General features: G+C 34.1%; 1 protein-coding gene, 1 long non-coding RNA gene and 1 pseudogene across 3 annotated transcripts; all 3 read right to left on the minus strand.

The window, feature by feature from the left end:
• Positions 1-832: 832 nt before the first annotated feature.
• On the minus strand, positions 833-3,612 carry LOC146927251 (vesicle-associated protein 1-2-like). Its single transcript, XM_085700590.1, has 8 exons — positions 2,885-3,612; positions 2,710-2,780; positions 2,471-2,561; positions 2,169-2,284; positions 1,995-2,081; positions 1,550-1,627; positions 1,340-1,423; positions 833-1,155 (listed from the first exon to the last, which is right to left on the minus strand). Exons 1-8 carry the CDS (start codon positions 3,090-3,092, stop codon positions 1,117-1,119), a joined length of 774 nt encoding a protein of 257 aa, XP_085556716.1. The 5' UTR covers positions 3,093-3,612; the 3' UTR covers positions 833-1,116.
• Positions 3,613-12,348: 8,736 nt separating this feature from the next.
• LOC146927252 (uncharacterized) lies at positions 12,349-14,103 on the minus strand. Its single transcript, XR_015005619.1, has 3 exons — positions 13,861-14,103; positions 13,510-13,581; positions 12,349-12,571 (listed from the first exon to the last, which is right to left on the minus strand). It is a non-coding gene; the product is annotated as an uncharacterized LOC146927252 (long non-coding RNA).
• Positions 14,104-17,570: 3,467 nt separating this feature from the next.
• LOC146927253 (uncharacterized) lies at positions 17,571-21,221 on the minus strand (annotated as a pseudogene). Its single transcript, XR_015005620.1, has 4 exons — positions 21,145-21,221; positions 20,792-20,863; positions 19,791-19,852; positions 17,571-19,218 (listed from the first exon to the last, which is right to left on the minus strand). The product of XR_015005620.1 is annotated as an uncharacterized LOC146927253 (transcript).
• Positions 21,222-21,722: the final 501 nt, after the last annotated feature.

Here is a 21,722-nt window from a genome sequence, read left to right on the forward strand (position 1 = left end):
AAGCCACCTATCAGTGGAGCTATTGGCAGCAAAACATGTTACAGCAGGCAATTGTGGTTTGTCCATGTGTCGTAATTGACCACGCTTATGATGCGTTTGGCCTCCACCATCTTTTTTTGTGTGATTAATTTTTTTACAATGAGGATATGATGGAAAAACCTTAGTATTATTGCTTTGGTTGTTTGTTGATCTTACTATTTTCAAAACCACATTGTTTGCTGTTATTAAACTGCAATTTGACTTGAAATGCACCATCCATTGTTTGCTGTTAATAACATCAATTATTAACATTGTTTGCTGTTATTAAACTGGGAATGCATTGCATATTGCACTTCTGCTAAAGTAATCTTGCATAGATTTTTTGAATTCCCCAAGAAAGTTATCTAACCTTCATATCTTATAGTATTGCTACAAGAATTTTTTCTACAATTCTAGAATAAGGAAATTCAGTTAACCGTCCCTTGTTGGCAATGATGAACAGTTTTTTTCAGTATTGCTTTATTGTCTCATGCACTTTCATTCTTTGTAACTCGAACACCTGCACGCTTCGTATCCTCTCATTCCCTACATATTTTTTCATGTGATCTCAAATTGCTTTTGTTGTTTTCACTATCATGATTCTAGTGAACATGGTTTTTGAAGCTCAAAAAAACAGACATGCCTTCGATTTTAATCTTACCTTCCCCAAAGCCTCGGCGTAGGATTCCATTCTCACAGCTTAAAGGTCAGGAGGAGACATCTGTTAGAAGTTTCAGTATCCATTCCAGGTAATATCGCTTTAAGAAGTTTGAAGATGTATTGCTTAAATAAAGGCTTGTCTGTGATATTTAGACTGCAGAAATCTTATTTTACTAGAAAAAAGAGCAATTTATACAACAAAAAAACTACAGAAAGTGTTGTTCGAATAATCGAATATTCACTGATATATGGCTAAAAATAGAACAGATAACACAACTCTAATCTATTAGTCAACATGACTTTTGTTTTCCTAGGAAATATGATAAAAATCTGATCTGCGGTTATATGGCAGCTTCAAGAGTAATCCAATCAAGTACTCCATCTGTCTCATATTACGTCTCGTGCCTCATGCCCATGATATGGATTTCATCAACCTGTCTACTTTATATTGCGTTCCTCCTCATGCCTCAAGAGCTTCTACGCATGACACAAGATTCAATCAATCAATTATTTTTCAAGAAAACCATTAATTAAAAGAATGTACAATATGGTGCAATTATTAACTTCTACACAAAACATTTACCAATTTTGACAAGGAAAAAGCAACAATGATAGGAAAATATATTGCGACAAAACTCCAAGTACCGAATAAATTCCATACCAGTTCTTGCAGAAGCCTTTTATTTTGCTCAATAGCAGATCTCCTCTCCTTAGCTAACTTTGACATAACTTCGTACACGAACTCCTGTTTTTCAAAATCAACATCTTACTAGGAAAAATCCGTACATATATAAATAGACATGAATCAGGTATTAATGCAGATGACTAAGATAAGCATCCTTAAATAAAATTTACAGAATAAGTTCCATACCACTTCTTTCTGAAGCCGTTTTTTTTCCTTAATAGCAGAGTTCCTCTCCTTTGTTAACTTTGAAATAAGCGCTCCTTCCTAAAATAATACATAATTTAAAATGAATACCAATTTATGGAAACGGGGTCATATCAACTTTTTTTTCCAATATCAAAGTTAAAAATGTAAACAAGGGCGAAGAATCAATCAACTTCAATCAACTAACGTATTACAACAAGATCATTATCAAAGGCTAGTAAAGTTATATAAATCAGTACATAACCTCAGAAAACATGAGAAATTATGCATTTCAATTTTCAAATACATTTCGAATGTGATTCCGAACTCATAAAACTAAATTAGAATCATCATGATCTTTTATATATATCTCTAGGTCTCTAAATTATATTTTTTGCTGCATAGAAATTATATTTTATTTAACTGCTTAAAAAATTTGGAAAAATACCTTCTTGGAAAAGACAGAGCTAGGAGGAGCAAGATAAACAACTCTCAGTTTGCACTCGTCAACCACATAACCGGAATCTTTATGAAACTACAAGCAATGAGGAAAGAAAACAATTAAACTGTGCAAGGTATATGAGATATTTATATAAAGAAACAATTTGGTATTTGTGGTTACCATTTCCGAAGTGATATGTTTTGCGGTTACTCCAGGCCTTGCAACTATGCTTTGAATGCGAAGCATATCTTTGCATTGCATGTCAGGAGCGGCCTCTTTCTGGCCTAGCATTGTAACTACAATGTGAAAATGCAAATTTGACACAAACAGTCAATGAAAGTGAGTAACAAAACAAATGACATTTATACCTATCCTAACTTACACATGGATTTAGCTCGTTTAGAGTAAATAATTCACTAAAGAGGGTGCAGTAAGCAATCACAAGTGCTGATGAAAAAATGGTGAAATAGAGGGAGGAAAACCTAAAATATCACAAGTAGACATAGGCAGCACAACTCCAATGCAAGAAGGATCAACATAATACTTCTGTGCATTACCACAAGTAGACCTAACCTGCAACAACACCATCAATTTCACTAGAAATCAATTACAACTCTCCATAATACACAATTTTAAAAAACAAGCAAAAAAGGTAAAAAAATCAGAAAAAGTGAGTGAAAAACAGAAACATGATTGAAAAGTAAACTAATAATCAAAAAACCTTGAAAGCAACATAATGATCTGACTTGTTAGACAGTCTCAAAGTGCATGATGACTCCTTCCTCAATTCAACTGTTTCACAAAAAATTAAAGACAAAAAAAAAATTATATATAATAAAAACAAGGTCCAGAAGCAAACAAAAAAAATGAATTTCACTTCAAAAAATTTAATTTACTTGGAAAGTGAAGCTCTTGAGGATGTATCTGAAGATAGAACCGATCTTTTTCTTTTGATTTTAATTTCTCACAATCCTGATGATGTTTTTGAAGATTAACACTATCAGGTTGTGATTTCAACTTTTCATAATCCCTGTAATTTGGATACACAGAATTGGAAGAACAAGTAAAACGTGGGTGAAAGCAAGAAGAGACCCTTTGTCCCATTGTGTGTGTCACAAAGAGTTGATAGGGTTTAGAAGAATGAGGTTTTAGAGTTTGAACGAGAATAATAAAATCTAGAGTTATGAGAAAGAGGTTGATTAGGGTTTCAACGAGAATAACAAAAATTAGAGTTAAGAGAAAGAGGTTGATTAGGGTTTTCAACAAGAATAACAAAAACTAGAGATATGAGAAAGAGTTTGATTAGGGTTTGAATGAGAATAACAAAAATTATAGTTAAGAGAATAGATATATATATATAGGGAGATAAAGGGAAAGAGCACGGAAGGATCGTGACTTGTAAGAAAGAGCCGTTGTATGTATGAGCACATAAGGAAAAGAGTGGTATTTCTTGCTTTGTATGCAAACGTGGTAGCTTCTTTCTAAGGCCCAACTTGTAATTGATTTCTTTTAAGTAAAATCGCATGCATCGAATGATGCTTTAAAGAATTTTGTCTTTTAAAAAAATTGAGCAAGATTTTCAACATGAAAATATTTTAAAGAGAACATTTTTTTAATAAAAAAACAAAAAGCTGATATTATTCCACAAATACTTCATTTTCTTTCTATTTCAGAAATTGCTAAATAAAACCTGATCTGTCACGTAAGGATGGATGGTGGCAGCGGTAGCGGCACAGTGCTCTGGTGCGGTGGCGAAGCAATCTCATGGTGGAACGAAAGGTGTCTGCAAAAACGTTAGCACTCCGACAATCAAGTCAGTATCAGAAATGAGAGGAGTGTGCAAGAAAGTGTGGGAAACTGAATCATACCTTGAGGGTGAAGCAAGGTCACCCTTATATAGGCGTGCGTGAGGGATAACCGTCTCCGTGTGATGCGGCGCCGTATTCGGGTCCGCTGAGGGACACGTGTACGGTGCCTGATGCACGGGGGAGCGCTCTAGTGGGGCAAGGGGTACCGTTGTTGGTGTGGTCTTCCAGGCGACTCGCCTTAAGTCGGTGGACAATTTGTCCACGTATCATTATAGGATTGACCTTATGGCCGGTCCGGAACAAAACCAATTGATCTTTTTGCTTTTAAATGCTACAATCTATATTAGGTAATAATTTTCTAAATTATAAGCATTACTGTGTCTAAATGGAAAATTGTTCTTTTAGGACAAAAAATAAAAGAAAAAAATTATCATCCTTTAAATCAAAAGATTTGATATGTAATAATATCCATCTATATAACTCACAATTTAAATTGAAATTGAAGACTAAAACACTTTCTCAAAACTGAGGAAAATAACTCAAGTTATGAATATGTTGAAATGATTGCATGTATTGTCATTTTTCATGTCATGTTAACAAAACTATTTGAAATGACAATTGATCATGACATATGCTATGTGCTTTAAGTGTCAAATTCCAACGTAATGAGTTTGATATGTGAATGCATTTATGAATTACATAAAACCTAAAATGATAGAAATCATAAATAATAACGAAATTACCTTGTTGAAATAATTCAACAAACCCATGGCAACGGTGTTAAAAACTTGATAAACTTTTAGCAAGTGTACTCAAATTATCGAAGTAATAAAATTTAAGATTCATCTTCACATGGACTGCTTTAATCTCTGCTCGGCAAGGACATTATTATTAAGGATGTATTAAAATTTGGGGGGTTGCACATGGCAAATAGTTGGTTTCACAATCATAAATTAAATAGCAAAATGTAAATGAGTTTGTAAAGATTTTTGGAGAAATATGATAAGGTTTTTCGAATTCTATTCCTCATTGTTTTGTAAGCAACACCAAAACCCTATTATTGTTCTTCTAGATTCATGAAGAATAACAAAATAACTCTAATGAATCTCTTGACTCATAACCTTCATCTAAGGTACAACCTCCTAATCTCTTAGGTGATTCTGTAATCTTTGAAGGTTTTAAGGAACGGTAACCCATTACACAACCTAAAAGTTCGATATCTCTAAAGTGACCGATTTGATTGAATAGTAATAGTCAATTGATCTTTGAGTTCATTTCATATGTGATCAAGATATAAATAGCATTAAACACAAGTTATACAGAATAAAACTAGAATTGCAGTTATATTGAATAGAGTTTAACAATCTAAATTTTCTTTTATGAATCAAGAGAGCAAGGAAGACATCAAGGAAAAGCTAGACATCCCAACTAAGTTGGCACCCCATAGCTGATCCCATCCTCTACCACCTGCTCTGAAATTTTATTAAAAAAGTGAAAATTGTCCAAGAGGGAAGACTAGGCCAAAACCCTGAATAATAACAACCAAAGTGGAAACAAAGGGAATCTAAAATTTGAAAGCCATGTTTGTCCCTGTAAAAATCCTACCTAATAAAAATAGGTAAAGAATCTCACCAGACAACATTTGTAATAACATGATCATGACTAGCCATCATCTTATCAGCACAAGCATTCCCTTCCCGGTAAATATGTGACGATAAAATGTGAAACAATTGTGCCACCGGTTTCGAAGCCTCTAATATGAAGACCTTCATTGAGTTAGAGGAAAAATTGCGCCCTTAGATCGGGTTTTGTAGGAAACTCGATAAAGTTCTTTTTTCTGCTTCTTAGTTAGGTAGGGTGTAAAATGTTCATAAGAATCCTCCATCATTGGAACCAAAATGTGCCGAATCAAATTAAGATCCTATTGTAGAATTAGGCATATACTTGGTTGATGCACCTGCTGTGTTTCAGAAATCATCTCCCTCAGAGAAGAGGGATAGGCAATAAAGAGAAATCGTTTGCCCGACATCGGCTATTGGAGTGACGTCGAGGCAGAGGGTAAATGGATCTGTGCCTGAGTCAACTCAAAGGAAGCAACAGGGTTAGAACAAGGAGATAACAGAGGAGTTATACCTAACTAAAAGCAAGGGATAACAAGCAACAAGCAACAATGGATTCAGTTTAAGTGGCATTAGACACAATAGGCAACACCTGATGTATTCAACGGCTGAATCGGCTCTAAAATAGGAGTATTTATCTCTATGTGTTGAATTCCCAAAGAATCAATTTGATTGTGCTCCACGATATCTATAACATTCTTGAGTTTAGCAAAGAACATAATCATGTAGAACATAATCAATCTTGAGTTTCACACATGGTTCAAAAAGCTAGAACATAATCATCTGAGACCTATTCTCTTTGAGTTTAGTTACTCATTGCTAATGAACAAATAACTAAAGTAAAATAAAATAACATTACATGAATTTGGGACTAACTCTGAATTGCATGGCAAGCCACTGCGATTTATGCAATCCTTAACTCCAAATGTGTCTTCAATCTCCAAAAAATCTGAACCCTTGCTCTAAAATGAAGTTTGCCTTTTTTAGATCTCATTTTGTAACGTAAAATTTGTGACCCAATTTGCTAAATCGTGCCACGGTTTCTCGTTAACTTTCAAATTTCAAAATTGGCGCTCTCCTAATAGTGTCTCATGATTTGCTCCTTTCGTGTCGCAAAATAATGTGAATCGAAATTATACATATTAATGATAGTTAATGTCATTGTATAATGGTATAGGAAGTACACTTGCTTCCTCACATTAGTAAGACTCGTTTTGAAACATTCATATGAATGTAAAATGCATGAGAGAGAGAGAGAGAGAGAGAGAATTAAAGAGTAATATGATATTTATATAACCATGATAACTTTTGTGACAATCCTCTTTTTCTCTTTTTTTATTAGTCAAAAATAAAAGAGAGATAAAGAAAGGGAGAGTAAGATCATAATGTTTTTTTTGTTGGTAGTGAGTAAGATCATAATGTGAATATGTGAGAGAGTTGTATAAAAGTTGTCACAAAATGGTTGTACGAATATCATTTCTCAAAATTAATAATAATTATTTTTAAAATAGTTAAATAATATGCATTTTATGAGTGTGTATCTAAATGATTTTGATCTTGGCATCTGACTTGATTCTCAATGATATAGATATACTTTAAGATTAATAAATATAAAATTTTAATTATTTAGAAATTCTCCTTTTAAAGAGAATAAGTGAGATGTATTGGGTTCAAACCACAACCCCTGCATATATTATACAATTTAATTCGTCATTTTGGTTTGTTTGTATCAGCTTTCTCTTTTCACAGATAAGTTAAATGAAGTGTTTTTTTCGCAATGGAGAAACAATAACAACATTTGTTTTTACTACCAAATAGAATCTAACATCGACAATTACAGAAGAGGTCAAAAGAGAATATAGAAATGAGAATTTTTTTGGTGGATGGACATTATGGTTGATCAACGAAAAAGAAATAATCTTCGATATATCCGTTTTATTACATTAGAGTTTAAAAATTAAACCACCTTGACCCAGGAACAATAAGATGGGGAAAATTACCTACATGAAAAATGGAAAGAAAAATGGTCGAAAATTAGATGAGATTCATACTTGTATGAAGAAGTTAATTGCTCAAAATAAATGGAATTAACAAAGTTTAAACCATGTTATATTATAAGAAAAGTGTTTGTCAATTTGATAAAAAAAAAAAGGGATATTAATATTTAGTTAAAAAATAGAGCGGGTGTTTGTGTTATTTAAGAAGATCTTAAGGGAGGTTAGTGTAATTATATGTAAAAATATTTAAAATAGTAAAGATTTCATTATTGATAAAAATGTCGTTATGAGTCTTGTTTATAAATTGTACAACTGTATTATTTACTGTGTTGACGGTCGATCCATTAATTGTTTTTGGCAGAGGTTCACGTTTCATATTTTTTTGTAACCTGGTTTCGCGCCCGTATATGGGTTTGCTAGGTTGCACCCGTGATTAGTGAATTTTTTGTTAGGATAGATTTGGGTCGATCCTCTTGATCTGATTTATTATGTTGTATCCCCGTCTTGGGTTGTACTTGAGTTAGGTCTAATGCCCTCAGACTCTTTATCTATTTCTTTTTATTTAATATATTTTGATATTGAATAGAAAGTTATATATATATATATATATATATATATATATATATATATATATATATATATATATATATATATATATATATATAACGGTTGATAGACGAAATGGCAAAGCCATTATAAACTTACACACATATTATAAACTTACACACATAAGTGGATTAAGTGGAGATACCGGGGTTCGAACCCCGGTCATGGCATCCGGCCTAACAATTTTAGCATTTTTGCCAGTTGAGCTAGGACTTCTGGATAAAAGTTATATATATTTTGATATTCAATCATTTAGAGATTATTTTTGAAAAAGTGGAATCAGTTTTGTGTTATTGTTTCTCCATATTTAAGTAGGATTGGATAGTTTTATTATATTTTGTACCTGTATCCTACATTGTGAGGTGAGTGATAGGTAAAGGTATAGTTAAAATATTAAGAGTATATAATTGATCAAGAAAATACATCAGAAGACAATAGTTGTTAAGAGTATATGTGGTATATGTGCTCTAATAACGCTCAAAAGACATAAGGACAAATCAAGACAAAGTTAAATTCATGGCAATCTAGCAAGTAAACAAACAGATCTTGTACAAAGGTGCCATTCCATACAAACAAATCTATTTTTTCAATAAGATTCTATGTACCTACTAGTATTATTCAAAGAGCATTCAAGTAAACCAAATATTATAACAAGCGTTAACGAGCACATCATAGTTTCGGTTCTTTCTTTCAAAAAAAAAAAAAAGTATCGGACTTTCAATGCACATCATTCGATAGTACTCTCTGTCATAAATTATAAGTTGTTTCAACAAAAAAAGTTGTCATAAATTATAAATCATTTTCGAATACTGATAAATATTAATGTTATTTTTTTATTATATTCTCAACTATTTATTATCATATCTTCTTTCAATTTAATTCAATTCAATAATTTATCTTTCTCATACTATTTATTAAAGACGATTTTATAAAACAAATCATAATATTTAGGCTTAAATAAGTAAAAGGTCCCTGTAAGTTCGCGCGTTTTTGGTTTTAGTCCATGTATCTTTTTTTGTTGCGAAACAACCCTTGCATCTTGTTAACCTTTAGGAATTGGTCCCTAACGTCAACTTCCGTTTAAAAAAAGTTGTGCTGGCTAACGGAGGCTTACGTGTCACTTGCTGAGTTGGCAAAACACGCTTATGTGGCATGAGAGATTATAAGTGTTGTGATTAGAGGGACTAAAACCAAAAACGCAAAATTTCAGAGGGATGAAATTGAAAAAACGCAAACATAAAAAACCTATTAAATTATAATCATCAACAACTATTTATTTTTCCTTTCTTTATCTTCTATCCTCTTCTCCTTCATCATTTTCAACATAATCTTCATACCAACACAAAAAACAACACACAAACCCAACAAAAATTATCTTGAATTATCATCATCCCTCTTCTCCTTCTAGTTCCGCTAATCCATTTTCACTTCACATTTCTCTTCATTGAAAATTCAACCGCACCTCTTCTTCTTTTGCAAAATCAACCCATAAAATCAATTACAATACTTTTCCTTCAATCCTCCATGTTTAGTTTACTCTCACCATTTCCAGAAGAAAAAAAAACACCATTTTAATATTTTTCTCTCTTCAACCCTTTTTTCTTTGACTCTTATACAAAATCATTGGCATCAATAATATCATTATTGAATCCAGATTCAGACTTTAATGGAAGAACTAAAGCGAGAGCATCCAAAACCATCCTTGTTTGTTCAACATTGATCTGAAGTGGCTCGAAAAATGCAATAGAACGTGTTCGTTTGTGTGGGAGGCGATGGAGGAGTTGATGATAGTGATTCAATTAGGGGTGGTTCTATCATGGTGAAAATGGGAGAAGGAGAATGAGTGTTGTTGTGTTGCATATGTTTGGAATTGGAAATTGGAGAAGAGAAGGAAGATAACATGTCTACGTTTCCACCATCTCAATCCTTTTCCTTTTATAATTTTAGTTCTTCTGCCATTTTGGATTGTGTTATTCTGCCATGTTGGGTTGTGTTCTATGCCTTTTCTTTTTCAATGGAGGAAGAAATTGATGAATTGTTGTGTTTCAATTTTAGATTTTTTTTAGTATTTGGATCCAATTAATATTAAATTTTAGTGATTGGTGAAGGAAATGGGTTTTAGGGTGCAAGCAATTGAAGGGTGGGCATGGAAGGGTTGAAGAATAAAGAAAGACCAGAGAGAGGAAGAAGAAGGAAAGAGTTGTTTTTAAAATTCAAAAATTAATGATTACGTTTTTTAATTACATCCCTATGTAAAAATACGTTTTTTGTTTTAGTCCCTCTACTTATACCAGTTGGCACCAGTTGCCATATCAGCAAGTGCCACGTAGGTGTCCGTTAGCCAGCAATGCATTTTTTTCACGGAACCTGACTGCAGGGACGACTTTCAAAACGTTTGGTAATTACAAGGGTTGTTTCGCAACAAAAAAAGATACAGGGACTAAAACCAAAAACGCGCGAACTTACATGGACCTTTTACTTATTTAAGCCTAATATTTATTTGTGGGATTGGTTGATACTCCTGCAACTAGTAGGTAGACTTTGTGCAAAAGCAAAGGTCATACTAACACATGTTAACAACTATTGAATGTTTAAAACTACTTGAGATCGTCTATATATGCACAAGAAAAGTTGAATTGTCTAGCCATTTTATGCATTGGAAAAGATATGATAGAGCATATTGATGTAAACACAATTATTAATGACTTCGCATATAAAAATGCTCGTATAAGAATTATTTTGTACGATCATTTGAGTAATAAATAGAAAATTCAATATTTTTTGAATTAAATTTGATGATTTTTATTAGATTATTTTTTACGTAATAAAAACTATAAATTCAAACAAATTATTTTAAAACTTTAAGAATTCAAAATATATATTTATTAGTAAGGGCTCAAATTATAGATTCACCTTTGAACCACAAAAATCTGATAAACGGCCTTGGTTATTCCAAGCAAACAAATATATTTTTTTAATAAGATTCCATGTCCCTACTAGTATCATTCAAAGAGCATTCAAGTAAACCAAATATTATAACAAGCATTGACGTGCACAACACATCAAAGTTTCGGACTTTTAATGCACATCATTCAACCAAACTCTCTTCGTCCCAAATTATAAGTCGCTTTAGTAAAAAATTTGTCCTAAATTATAAATCAATATACAATACCAATAAAACATTAATGTTATCTTTCTTATTATATCCTTAACTATTAATTACTTTATCTTCTTTCAATTTTTTAATTTATCTTTCTCATACCATACAATTTATTACAGACAAATTTGTAAAACAACTTATAATATTTTTTATACGAAATTCATTACCTTTTTAATATGAGTGAAATAGCTAAACCGACTTATAATTTTGAACAAAATAAAACAAATTAGCACGGTTTAACAATAAGGTTTAATGACTTGAGATTTGTGATACATATTGTGTGATATTTTAGATATGGAAAATGCTAAGGAGTGCCACTGGTACATTTTTTTTTTAAAGAGTGTATCGGAGACAGGTAAGTTTTTATGAAAATTATACATTTAAACCATTAGTTAATTATACATTTAAAGTAGGATTGCTATTTCTTTATAAACTCTTATCAAGAGTCATATATATATTATATCCGATGTGTGACTTGGATTTTTTTCAATACACCCTTTTACGCCTAGTACTATTGGGTTTGGTGCGTGTATATAAATGGTGGGTGACCTGATTGATAGACTTTGATACCATGTTGAAATTGGGGTCTAATTTATCCTAACAAAATTGACTTATGATGTGAGAATTACCCTCACTTATAAACACATTATTAGTCTTTTACTTATCGATGTGAGACTTTTAAGTAAAAAGACTCCAACCTTTTAACAAAAAAAAAAAAAAACGACTCGAACCTATACCCATTTTAATTACCAATTTTACCAACAAAACAAAAATTAAGAACCAAACCTTTTTTGAATGAAAAGTAAAAGAAGTAAGGATCCTATATGAAATTAGATGTCCATACACAACACACTTACAAATCCTACAATTTGCCTTGTGAATCATAGCATCGTTGTTTTGTTAATAATTAGGTGCTGATTATGTGGGATTGATTAATACTCTTACAACTAGTAGGTAGACTTTGTGCAAAAGCAAAGGTCATCCTAACATGTCACGACCCAAGACCAAAAATCGTGACCGGCGCACAGACTTATACATTTTAGTCCAGCAAGCCTAACGACCAAACTCGACATTGACATAAATAATTTACAGATAACCATTTTTTATCAAAACAATATTTACAGAAATTTGGACAGAGTATCCCCTGTATCTGTAACGTTCCAAGATATGAATCCTGTCCATAAACCTGTTCCATCATCCAGAAGCTCAAAAACAATTTTTTTTTACATAAGTGTACAACTCAAAATAAGACATTCTAAACTCCATGTAGCTGCAGATACAATGACTGAATATTTACATAAACAAAAGAGCCATCCAGCAAGGAGGCCTACCAAAAAGTGGAAATGATGGACTTCGGATCTACTTGCAGCTTCCTACTCAGCTGCTCGGGAATCTGAAAAAAATAGAAAAGAAAGAGTAAGCCACAAGGACTTAGTGAGGAAACAACAACCACCACCGACTAGAAGGGAAACACACAAGGGCACGATTATTTTCCTTTCTCAAAATTTAATGTCAATTTATAAAAATAATAACCGTCTAAAATTCTAACAATCTGCAACCCTTTATACGGATGAAAATCCACACTTTGTATATATATTTCCAATCAAATAGGTATACTTCAACGAAAAGTCCAACATCGTAAAGACATGATGATAACATTACAAGCCTTTAAAATATATTGCCGAAAATCATAATAAAAGCCTCTAAAGTATATTGCCGAAAATCTTGATAAAAGCCTTTAAAGAAAATATAGAAAACTCCATTTAGTGAAAACAAACAAAATGGGTGAATCGAGAACTAGCTCCATCTCGTTGATAGCCCTCTCCTCCTAATGGTGGCCTTTCCATAGGGGCGGCTCCATCTAACGGATAGCTCTTTTCTCTCGACTCAAAACAAAGTGTGAAATATTTTCAATTAGGGAGTTTACCTCTCATTGATAGACCTCTCCTCCTAATGGTGGCCATTCCATAGGGGCGGCTCCATCGAATGGGGTAACTTTACCTAATTGAATTCACATACTAGGTGCACCTAGATCGTCGCAATAATAATCGTTTTTCTCAAAACATATAGCTTTAAAACCACAATTCGTGAAATATCAAACTTGGCCCAGCATACAATTAAATCCCAATTTGTAATTCTTTGCTTATAAGTCATAAATAAAATCTAAATAGCGACCACAATAATATCACCGACTTTAAACATGTATCCAGACGAGAAAAATATTCGAAAGGTGTGTTCCCCATTTTTTTTAAATACTTTGACATATAAAACCATAAAAATATCAATAATAACGTTATTGAAAATAAGCGATAATGATCGTCATCAACTCACAGTTATGACGAATCCACTAAGTGTGCTCTCCAATCACCTCAGGAGAAGCGTGTGAAGCGTCCGGTATCGTATCTGAGCACCAAAAATATTTTCTCATAAATTAGAACTCATTCCAAAACTGTAGTAGCACTAAATGACCATGAAATGCAAGTTGACTATGTATATTATAGCATTATTGATAACATATGCCTACAAGGTACCTTGCTGAAATTATATAGAACCATTCAAATCAAATTAAAGTATGTATCACTTTCATATGTTGAGTTATATAATCAACCCTCTAAAATTAATTTCTAACTCAATAATCATGTCTAACTATGTATTAATTGAAATGTATGTTGATAAATATACCTCAATGAGCAATTAATAAGAGTGGGTACTCCTCTTCTTCACCAAAGCACAAACCATAACCTTAAAATTCTTTCAAATCTCACTTGTATTATGAAAAAGCTTTGCTTATATGTGTAATTTTACTCATGGGGTTTGATTTGGTGATGGAATTTGGTGGGTTGTGAGAAGAAGAAAAACTGAAAGAAAAAAAAATGAGGAAGGTTCGGGAGAAAGAGAGAAAGGAATGGGAAAGTATGTGTGTGTTTTGTTATATCATTATTATTTAACTATTTCTTTTTTTTTTCTCACGTGTGTGTTGTGTTACCATATATATATATATATATATATATATATATATATATATATATATATATATATATATATATAATAATAATTATTATTATTACTTATTTATTTCTTTTCTTTCCTTATATAATGAAACGGTGTGTTTCAATCTTCCCCCCTTAAGAAAATTCGTCCTCGGATTTTGATCATCACATAAATACCACTAACCTTGATTTTCAAATAAATGTGGATACTTTTCACGCATTACTTCTTCGGGTTCCCAAGTGGTTTCTTCGCCGGACGGTCCTTTCCAAAGAACCTTCACCGAAACAATATCTTTTGAGCGTAAACGTCTCACTTCCTTACCTACTATAGCTACCGGATGTTCGGTGAATGACAAATTCTTATCCAATTGCACATCTTCATGACTAATCATATGAGAAGGATCATAAAGATATTTCCGAAGCATAGAAATGTGAAAGACCGGATGAACTCCCGAGAGATCCGGTGGAAGTGCTAGTCGATAAGCTACAGGTCCGACTCTCTCCAAAATCTCAAATGGCCCAATGAACCTTGGAGTTAGCTTGCCCTTTTTTCCAAACTGCAAAACACCCTTCATTGGTGAAACACGTAAAAATACATGCTCCCCCACTGTGAACTCTAAGGGGCGTCGCCTCTTGTCAGAATAAGATTTTTGCCTACTCTGAGCAGTTACTAAGCGATCTCGAATCAACTTAACCTTATCAATGGCATCTTGAATCAACTCTGGACCTACTAACTTAGCTTGTCCAACTTCAAACCATCCTATAGGTGACCTACGTCGCCTACCATACAATGCCTCAAAAGGTGCCATTTGGATACTTGATTGGTAACTGTTGTTGTATGCAAATTCCATCATAGGTAAATATCGATCCCAACTTCCTCCAAGATCAAGAACACAAGCACGGAGCATATCCTCTAAAATCTGAATAGTTCTCTCAGATTGACCATCAGTTTGAGGATGAAAAGCTGTACTAAGATTCAAACGAGTTCCCAATGCAGCTTGAAAAGACTTCCAGAACTGAGCAGTAAATTGAGCCCCACGGTCAGAGATAATAGAAATTGGTACACCATGCAAAGAAACAATTTCCTCTAAATAAATTTTAGCATACTGAGAAGCAGTATAGGTAGTCTTCACAGGTAAGAAATGTGCAGACTTTGTCAAACGGTCTATAATCACCCATACAGAATCATAACCCTTCTGAGTCCGTGGTAAACCCGTAACAAAATCCATAGCACTGCCTTCCCACTTCCATTCAGGTATTTCAATAGGTTGAAGTAAACCCGCAGGTTTCTGGTGTTCTGCCTTCACTTGCTGGCACACTAAACATTTAGAGACAAAATTCGCTACATCTTTCTTCATTCCTTCCCACCAATAAAATTCTCGCAAATCGTGATACATCTTATTAGAACCTGGATGAATAGTATAAGAAGAATGATGAGCCTCCTCCAAGATTTTCCTCCTTAAATCACCAACATTTGGTACACACATTCGAGACTTCAACCGCAAAACACCATCAGAGTCAACTGAGAAGTTTGAAGCTTTACCATTTCGCACATTTCCATCGTCTTCATCAAATCTGAATCTTGACTTTGAGCCTGTTTGATGTCATCAATTAAGGTAGAACAGATTTTCATGTGGGCTAACAATGTCCTTGAATGACCAATCTCAAATTGAACTCCACTTTCAACAATTTCTTGAAATTCTTTAACTATAGGCCTCTTAATTGTTGTCAAATGAGCAAGACTACCCATGGATTTCCTACTTAAAGCATCTGCAACAACATTAGCTTTACCAGGGTGATATAAGATCGTGCAGTCATAATCTTTCAAGAGATCCACCCATCTTCTCTGTCTTAAATTCAAATCTTGCTGCTCAAAAATATACTTAAGACTCTTGTGATCGGTGTAAATCTCACAAGTCTCTCTATATAAGTAATGCCTCCAAATTTTAAGAGCGAAAATCACTGCTGCCATCTCTAAATCATGTGTAGGATAGTTCTGCTCATGCCTTTTAAGTTGTCTAGATGCATAGGCGATAACTTTACCATGCTGCATAAGAACACAACTAAGACCAACTCGAGAAGCATCACAGTAAACAACATAACCTCCACCACTCGTTGGTAATGCCAAAATAGGTGCTGAAATCAAACATTCCTTTAACTTTTGAAAGCTTTCTTCACATGCATCGGTCCATTTAAACTCAACTTCCTTTTGGGTCAATCTAGTTAATGGAAAAGCAAGTTTGGAAAAATCCTTCACACAACGACGATAATAACCAGCTAAACCAAGAAAACTTCAAATCTCCTTCACTGAAGTGGGTCTAGGCCAATTCTGTACTACCTCAACCTTGCTTGGGTCAACACTTATTCCATTCTTTGATACAATATGTCCTAAAAATGCCACACTCTCCAGCCAAAATTCACATTTAGAAAATTTGGCGTACAACTGTTTCTCCCTTAAAGTTTGTAAAACCAACCTCAGATGTTGCTCGTGCTCCTCTTTAATCTTGGAATAAATAAGGATGTCATCAATAAAAACAATCACAAATCGATCCATGAATGGTCTAAAAACACGATTCATCAAATCCATAAAAGCAGCTGGAGCATTTGTAAGCCCAAAAGACATAACAAGAAATTCATAATGTCCATAACGTGTGCGAAAAGTTGTCTTAGATATATCCTCATTCTTGATCTTCAATTGGTGATACCCAGATCGTAAGTCAATCTTAGAAAAACACTGGGCTCCTTGAAGTTGATCAAACAACTCATCAATTCGGGGTAAAGGATATTTATTCTTTATAGTCACCTTGTTCAATTGTCTATAATCTACACATAATCGCATGGATCCATCTTTCTTCTTTACAAATAATACTGGTGCACCCCATGGAGAAGTACTAGCACGAATAAAACCCTTGTCAAGAAGATCTTGCAGTTGCTCCCTTAACTCCTTTAGTTCTGCTGGGGCCATTCGGTAAGGAGGTATAGATATGGGCTGAGTGCCAGGAATTAAGTCTATAGAGAACTCAATTTCCCTATCAGGTGGTAATCCCGGAAGCTCTTCTGGAAACACATCTGCAAACTCACACACTGTGGGAACATTTTCTAATTTTTCTTCACCCACTTGGATATTCCTAATCAATGCTAAGTACCCTTGACAACCCCTTCTTAGCAGTTTGTTAGCTCTCAATGATGAGATTAAATTGATTGGTACCCAATTGCGTTCTCCTTGAAATGAGAAGGTTGCTTCCCCAGGTGGTTCAAATTTCACTACTTTATTATGACAGTCTACAGTGGCATGATGTAAAGACAACCAATCCATACCCAGAATCACATCAAAATCTACCATATTAAGGACTATTAGATCTGCGGGTAACACTTTACCCTCAATAGATACATCACAAGAACAATACACAGACTTTGTTATCACATTATTACCAACAGGTGTAGTCACAACTAAGATCTCATCTAGAAAAGATGAACTTTTACCAAGTCGAGAAGCAAAGCATGGTTATACAAAAGAATATGTAGCTCCAGGGTCAAACAAAACATAGGCATCTTGGGAACAAACAGAAAGTGTACCTGTAACCACTGCATTAGATGCCTGAGCATCTTGACGGGTCAAAGCAAAAACTCGAGCATGACCTCTTCCTACTTTTGACTGAGCTCTACCTCCAGGTCCTCTACCTCCATGTTGAGATGATCCTGAACCTCAAACAAAAGAATTTCCCCCTTGTCTGACAGGTGTAGCAGGGGTATGAGAAGATGCTAATGCTGCAGGTGCTGATGCATGACTAGATGATGGTTGTGTTGTAGGTACAGGACAATTCTTCTTAATGTGACCTTTTTGACCACATTGAAAGCACTCTCTGTCATCATTAAAACAAGTTCCAGAATGAAATCTACCACAAACAGAACAAGCTCTAGTCGTACCACTAGAATGCCTATAAGGAAAAGTAGATCCCGTTGACCCCCGGTGACCCGACCTATGACTTTGCACTATACCAGATGATTGTGCACTAAAACCACCCTTATGTGATACTGATTTTTGTTGCCCCTGATAACCAAACATAGATCCACCCCAACGATTAGAATAATTACTGTGAGATCCTTCCACTCGTTGTTTCTTGCGAGAATCTTGTCTACTACTTCCTTTATCCTTCTGTCGTTGTTCAACCTGAAGTGCTAGACTCAAAACATCCGCAAAAGTCTTACAATTAGAACCGACCACTGATCTGAATATGTATTCCCTTAACCCTCTGATGAGCTTCTTGATACGCATCTCTTCTGTGATATGATAAGGAGCATGCCTAGAAAGCTGTGTAAAACGGGCACTATACTCTGAAACCGACATTCCTTCTGTTTGCTCGAATATCTCAAACTCATGAGCTAATTGATCTCTAACACTTTCAGGAAGAAAACGAGCCATGAATAATTCCGAGAATTCTTTCCATGCCATGCGAGGTGATCCCATTTGTCTTCCATGTGTCACTGTTTCAAACCAGTCATGTGCCACACCTTCCAACTGATAAGAGGTCAATTCCACTGCCCTTACATCTGAACATCCCAATGCTCTCCATAACCTTTCTAATCCATCGATGAATCGTTGTGGGTCTTTGTTCACATTAGACCCGGAAAAAGTGGGTGGTTTAAGTTTCAAAAATTATGTTAAAGTAACCTGAATCCCACTTGTTGGAGCTTCCATCACCTGATTAACTTGTCTAACTTCTTGCTGAGCGTCAACATTTTCATGTATTTGGTTTCTTTGTTGATGCCCAGCAACCATTCCAACAAGTTGTTGCACAACCTGTTGTAGACCTTGTAAATTTACATTTTCCACAGGTTGATTTCCACGACTTCTTCTAGGAACCTCAACATTGAATAATCCTTCAACAGAGGCATGCCTATCTGCATTAACTCCACGTCCTCTAACGTTAACCCCACATCCACCTCGACCACGACCTCGACCCCTTTGACGAGTGCCTTGAGGAGGTGCGTTTGACTCATCAACAACTTCCCTTCTAGTGCCGTTCCTAGTCCGGGGTGGCATCCTCACCTAATAAGATAACATTCATTAGAAAGAGAAGCAAACAACGAGGAAAATGACACCACTCAAGGATCACATGGATCAAAGACACAAATTCAGACAACAAATGAGACTATCATAGAGTTATAATAGCTTTTTGCGAGTAAATGGTGCCGCGGTTCACAATTTACTAGCAAAAATCTATTATCACTCTATGTCTGCAGCTACTTGGACCTAAAACCGGAGCTCTGATAACAACTTTGTCACGACCCAAGACCAAAAATCGTGACCGGCGCACAGACTTATACATTTTAGTCCAGCAAGCCTAACGACCAAACTCGACATTGACATAAATAATTTACAGATAACCATTTTTTATCAAAACAATATTTACAGAAATTTGGACAGAGTATCCCCTGTATCTTTAATGTTCCAAGATATGAATCCTGTCCATAAACCTGTTCCATCATCCAGAAGCTCAAAAACAATTTTTTTTACATAAGTGTACAACTCAAAATAAGACATTTTAAACTCCATGTAGCAGCAGATACAATGACTGAATATTTACATAAACAAAAGAGCCATCCAGCAAGGAGGCCTACCAAAAAGTGGAAATGATGGACTTCGGATCTACTTGCAGCTTCCTACTCAGCTGCTCGGGAATCTGAAAAAAAATAGAAAAGAAAGAGTAAGCCACAAGGACTTAGTGAGGAGACAACAACTACCACCGACTAGAAGGGAAACACACAAGGGCACGATTATTTTCTTTTCTCAAAATTTAATGTCAATTTATAAAAATAATAACCGTTTAAAATTCTAACAATCCGCAACCCTTTATACGCATGAAAATCCACACTTTGTATATACATTTACAATCAAATAGGTATACTTCAACGAAAAGTCCAACATCGTAAAGACATGATGATAACATTACAAGCCTTTAAAATATATTGCCGAAAATCATAATAAAAGCCTCTAAAGTATATTGCCGAAAATCTTGATAAAAGCCTTTAAAGAAAACATAGAATACTCCATTTAGTGAAAACAAACAAAATGGGTGAATCGAGAACTAGCTCCATCTCGTTGATAGCCCTCTCCTCCTAATGGTGGCCTTTCCATAGGGGCGGCTCCATCTAACGGATAGCTCTTTTCTCTCGACTCAAAACAAAGTGTAAAACATTTTCAATTAGGGAGTTTACCTCTCATTGATAGCCCTCTCCTCCTAATGGTGGCCATTCCATAGGGGCGGCTCCATCTAATGGGGTAACTTTACCTAATTGAATTCACATACTAGGTGCACCTAGATCGTCGCAATAATAATCGTTTTTCTCAAAACATATAGCTTTAAAACCACAATTCGTGAAATATCAAACTTGGCCAAGCATACAATTAAATCCCAATTTGTAATTCTTTGCTTCTAAGTCATAAATAAAATCTAAATAGCGACCACAATAATATCACCGACTTTAAACATGTATCTAGACAAGAAAAATATTCGAAAGGTGTGTTCCCCATTTTTTTTAAATACTTTGACATATAAAACCATAAAAATATCAATAATAACAATATTGAAAATAAGTGGTAATGATCGTCATCAACTCACAGTTATGACGAATCCACTAAGTGTGCTCTCCAATCACCCCAGGAGAAGCGTGTGAAGCGTCCGGTATCGTATCTGAGCACCAAAAATATTTTCTCATAAATTAGAACTCATTCCAAAACTGTAGTAGCACTAAATGACCATGAAATGCAAGTTGACTATGTATATTATAGCATTATTGATAACATATGCCTACAAGGTACCTTGCTGAAATTATATAGAACCATTCAAATCAAATTAAAGTATGTATCACTTTCATATGTTGAGTTATATATAATCAACCCTCTAAAATTAATTTCTAACTCAATAATCATGTCTAACTATGTATTAATTGAAATGTATGTTGATAAATATACCTCAATGAGCAATTAATAAGAGTGGGTACTCCTCTTCTTCACCAAAGCACAAACCCTAACCTTAAAATTCTTTCAAAAAAATGAGGAAGGTTCGGGAGAAAGAGAGAAAGGAATGGGAAAGCATGTGTGTGTTTTGTTATATCATTATTATTTAACTATTTCTTTTTTTTTTCCCACGTGTGTGTTGTGTTACCATATATATATATATATATATATATATATATATATATATATATATATATATATATATATATATATATATATATATATATATATATATTATTATTATTATTATTATTATTACTTATTTATTTCTTTTCTTTCCTTATATAATGAAACGGTGTGTTTCATAACACATGTTAACAACCATTGAATGTTTAAATAATAATTAATTTCACAATTCTAAGACAAAACATTTATATTGACTTCCTTTACATGTGCTCTAATAACGGCCCAAAAGACATAAGAACAAAACAAGACAAAGTTAAATGAATTTTGCTCTCCACCCAGCACGTTTTGCTCGCACCCTGCAAGCGTACCAAAAATGCCCTTGCGCAAGTTAAGTCACACAGCGTGAC

Source organism: Medicago sativa, chromosome 4 (genome assembly GCF_051527215.1).
Source record: "Medicago sativa cultivar Bolivia chromosome 4, Bolivia_mono, whole genome shotgun sequence".
NCBI classification, from domain to species: domain Eukaryota; kingdom Viridiplantae; phylum Streptophyta; class Magnoliopsida; order Fabales; family Fabaceae; genus Medicago; species Medicago sativa.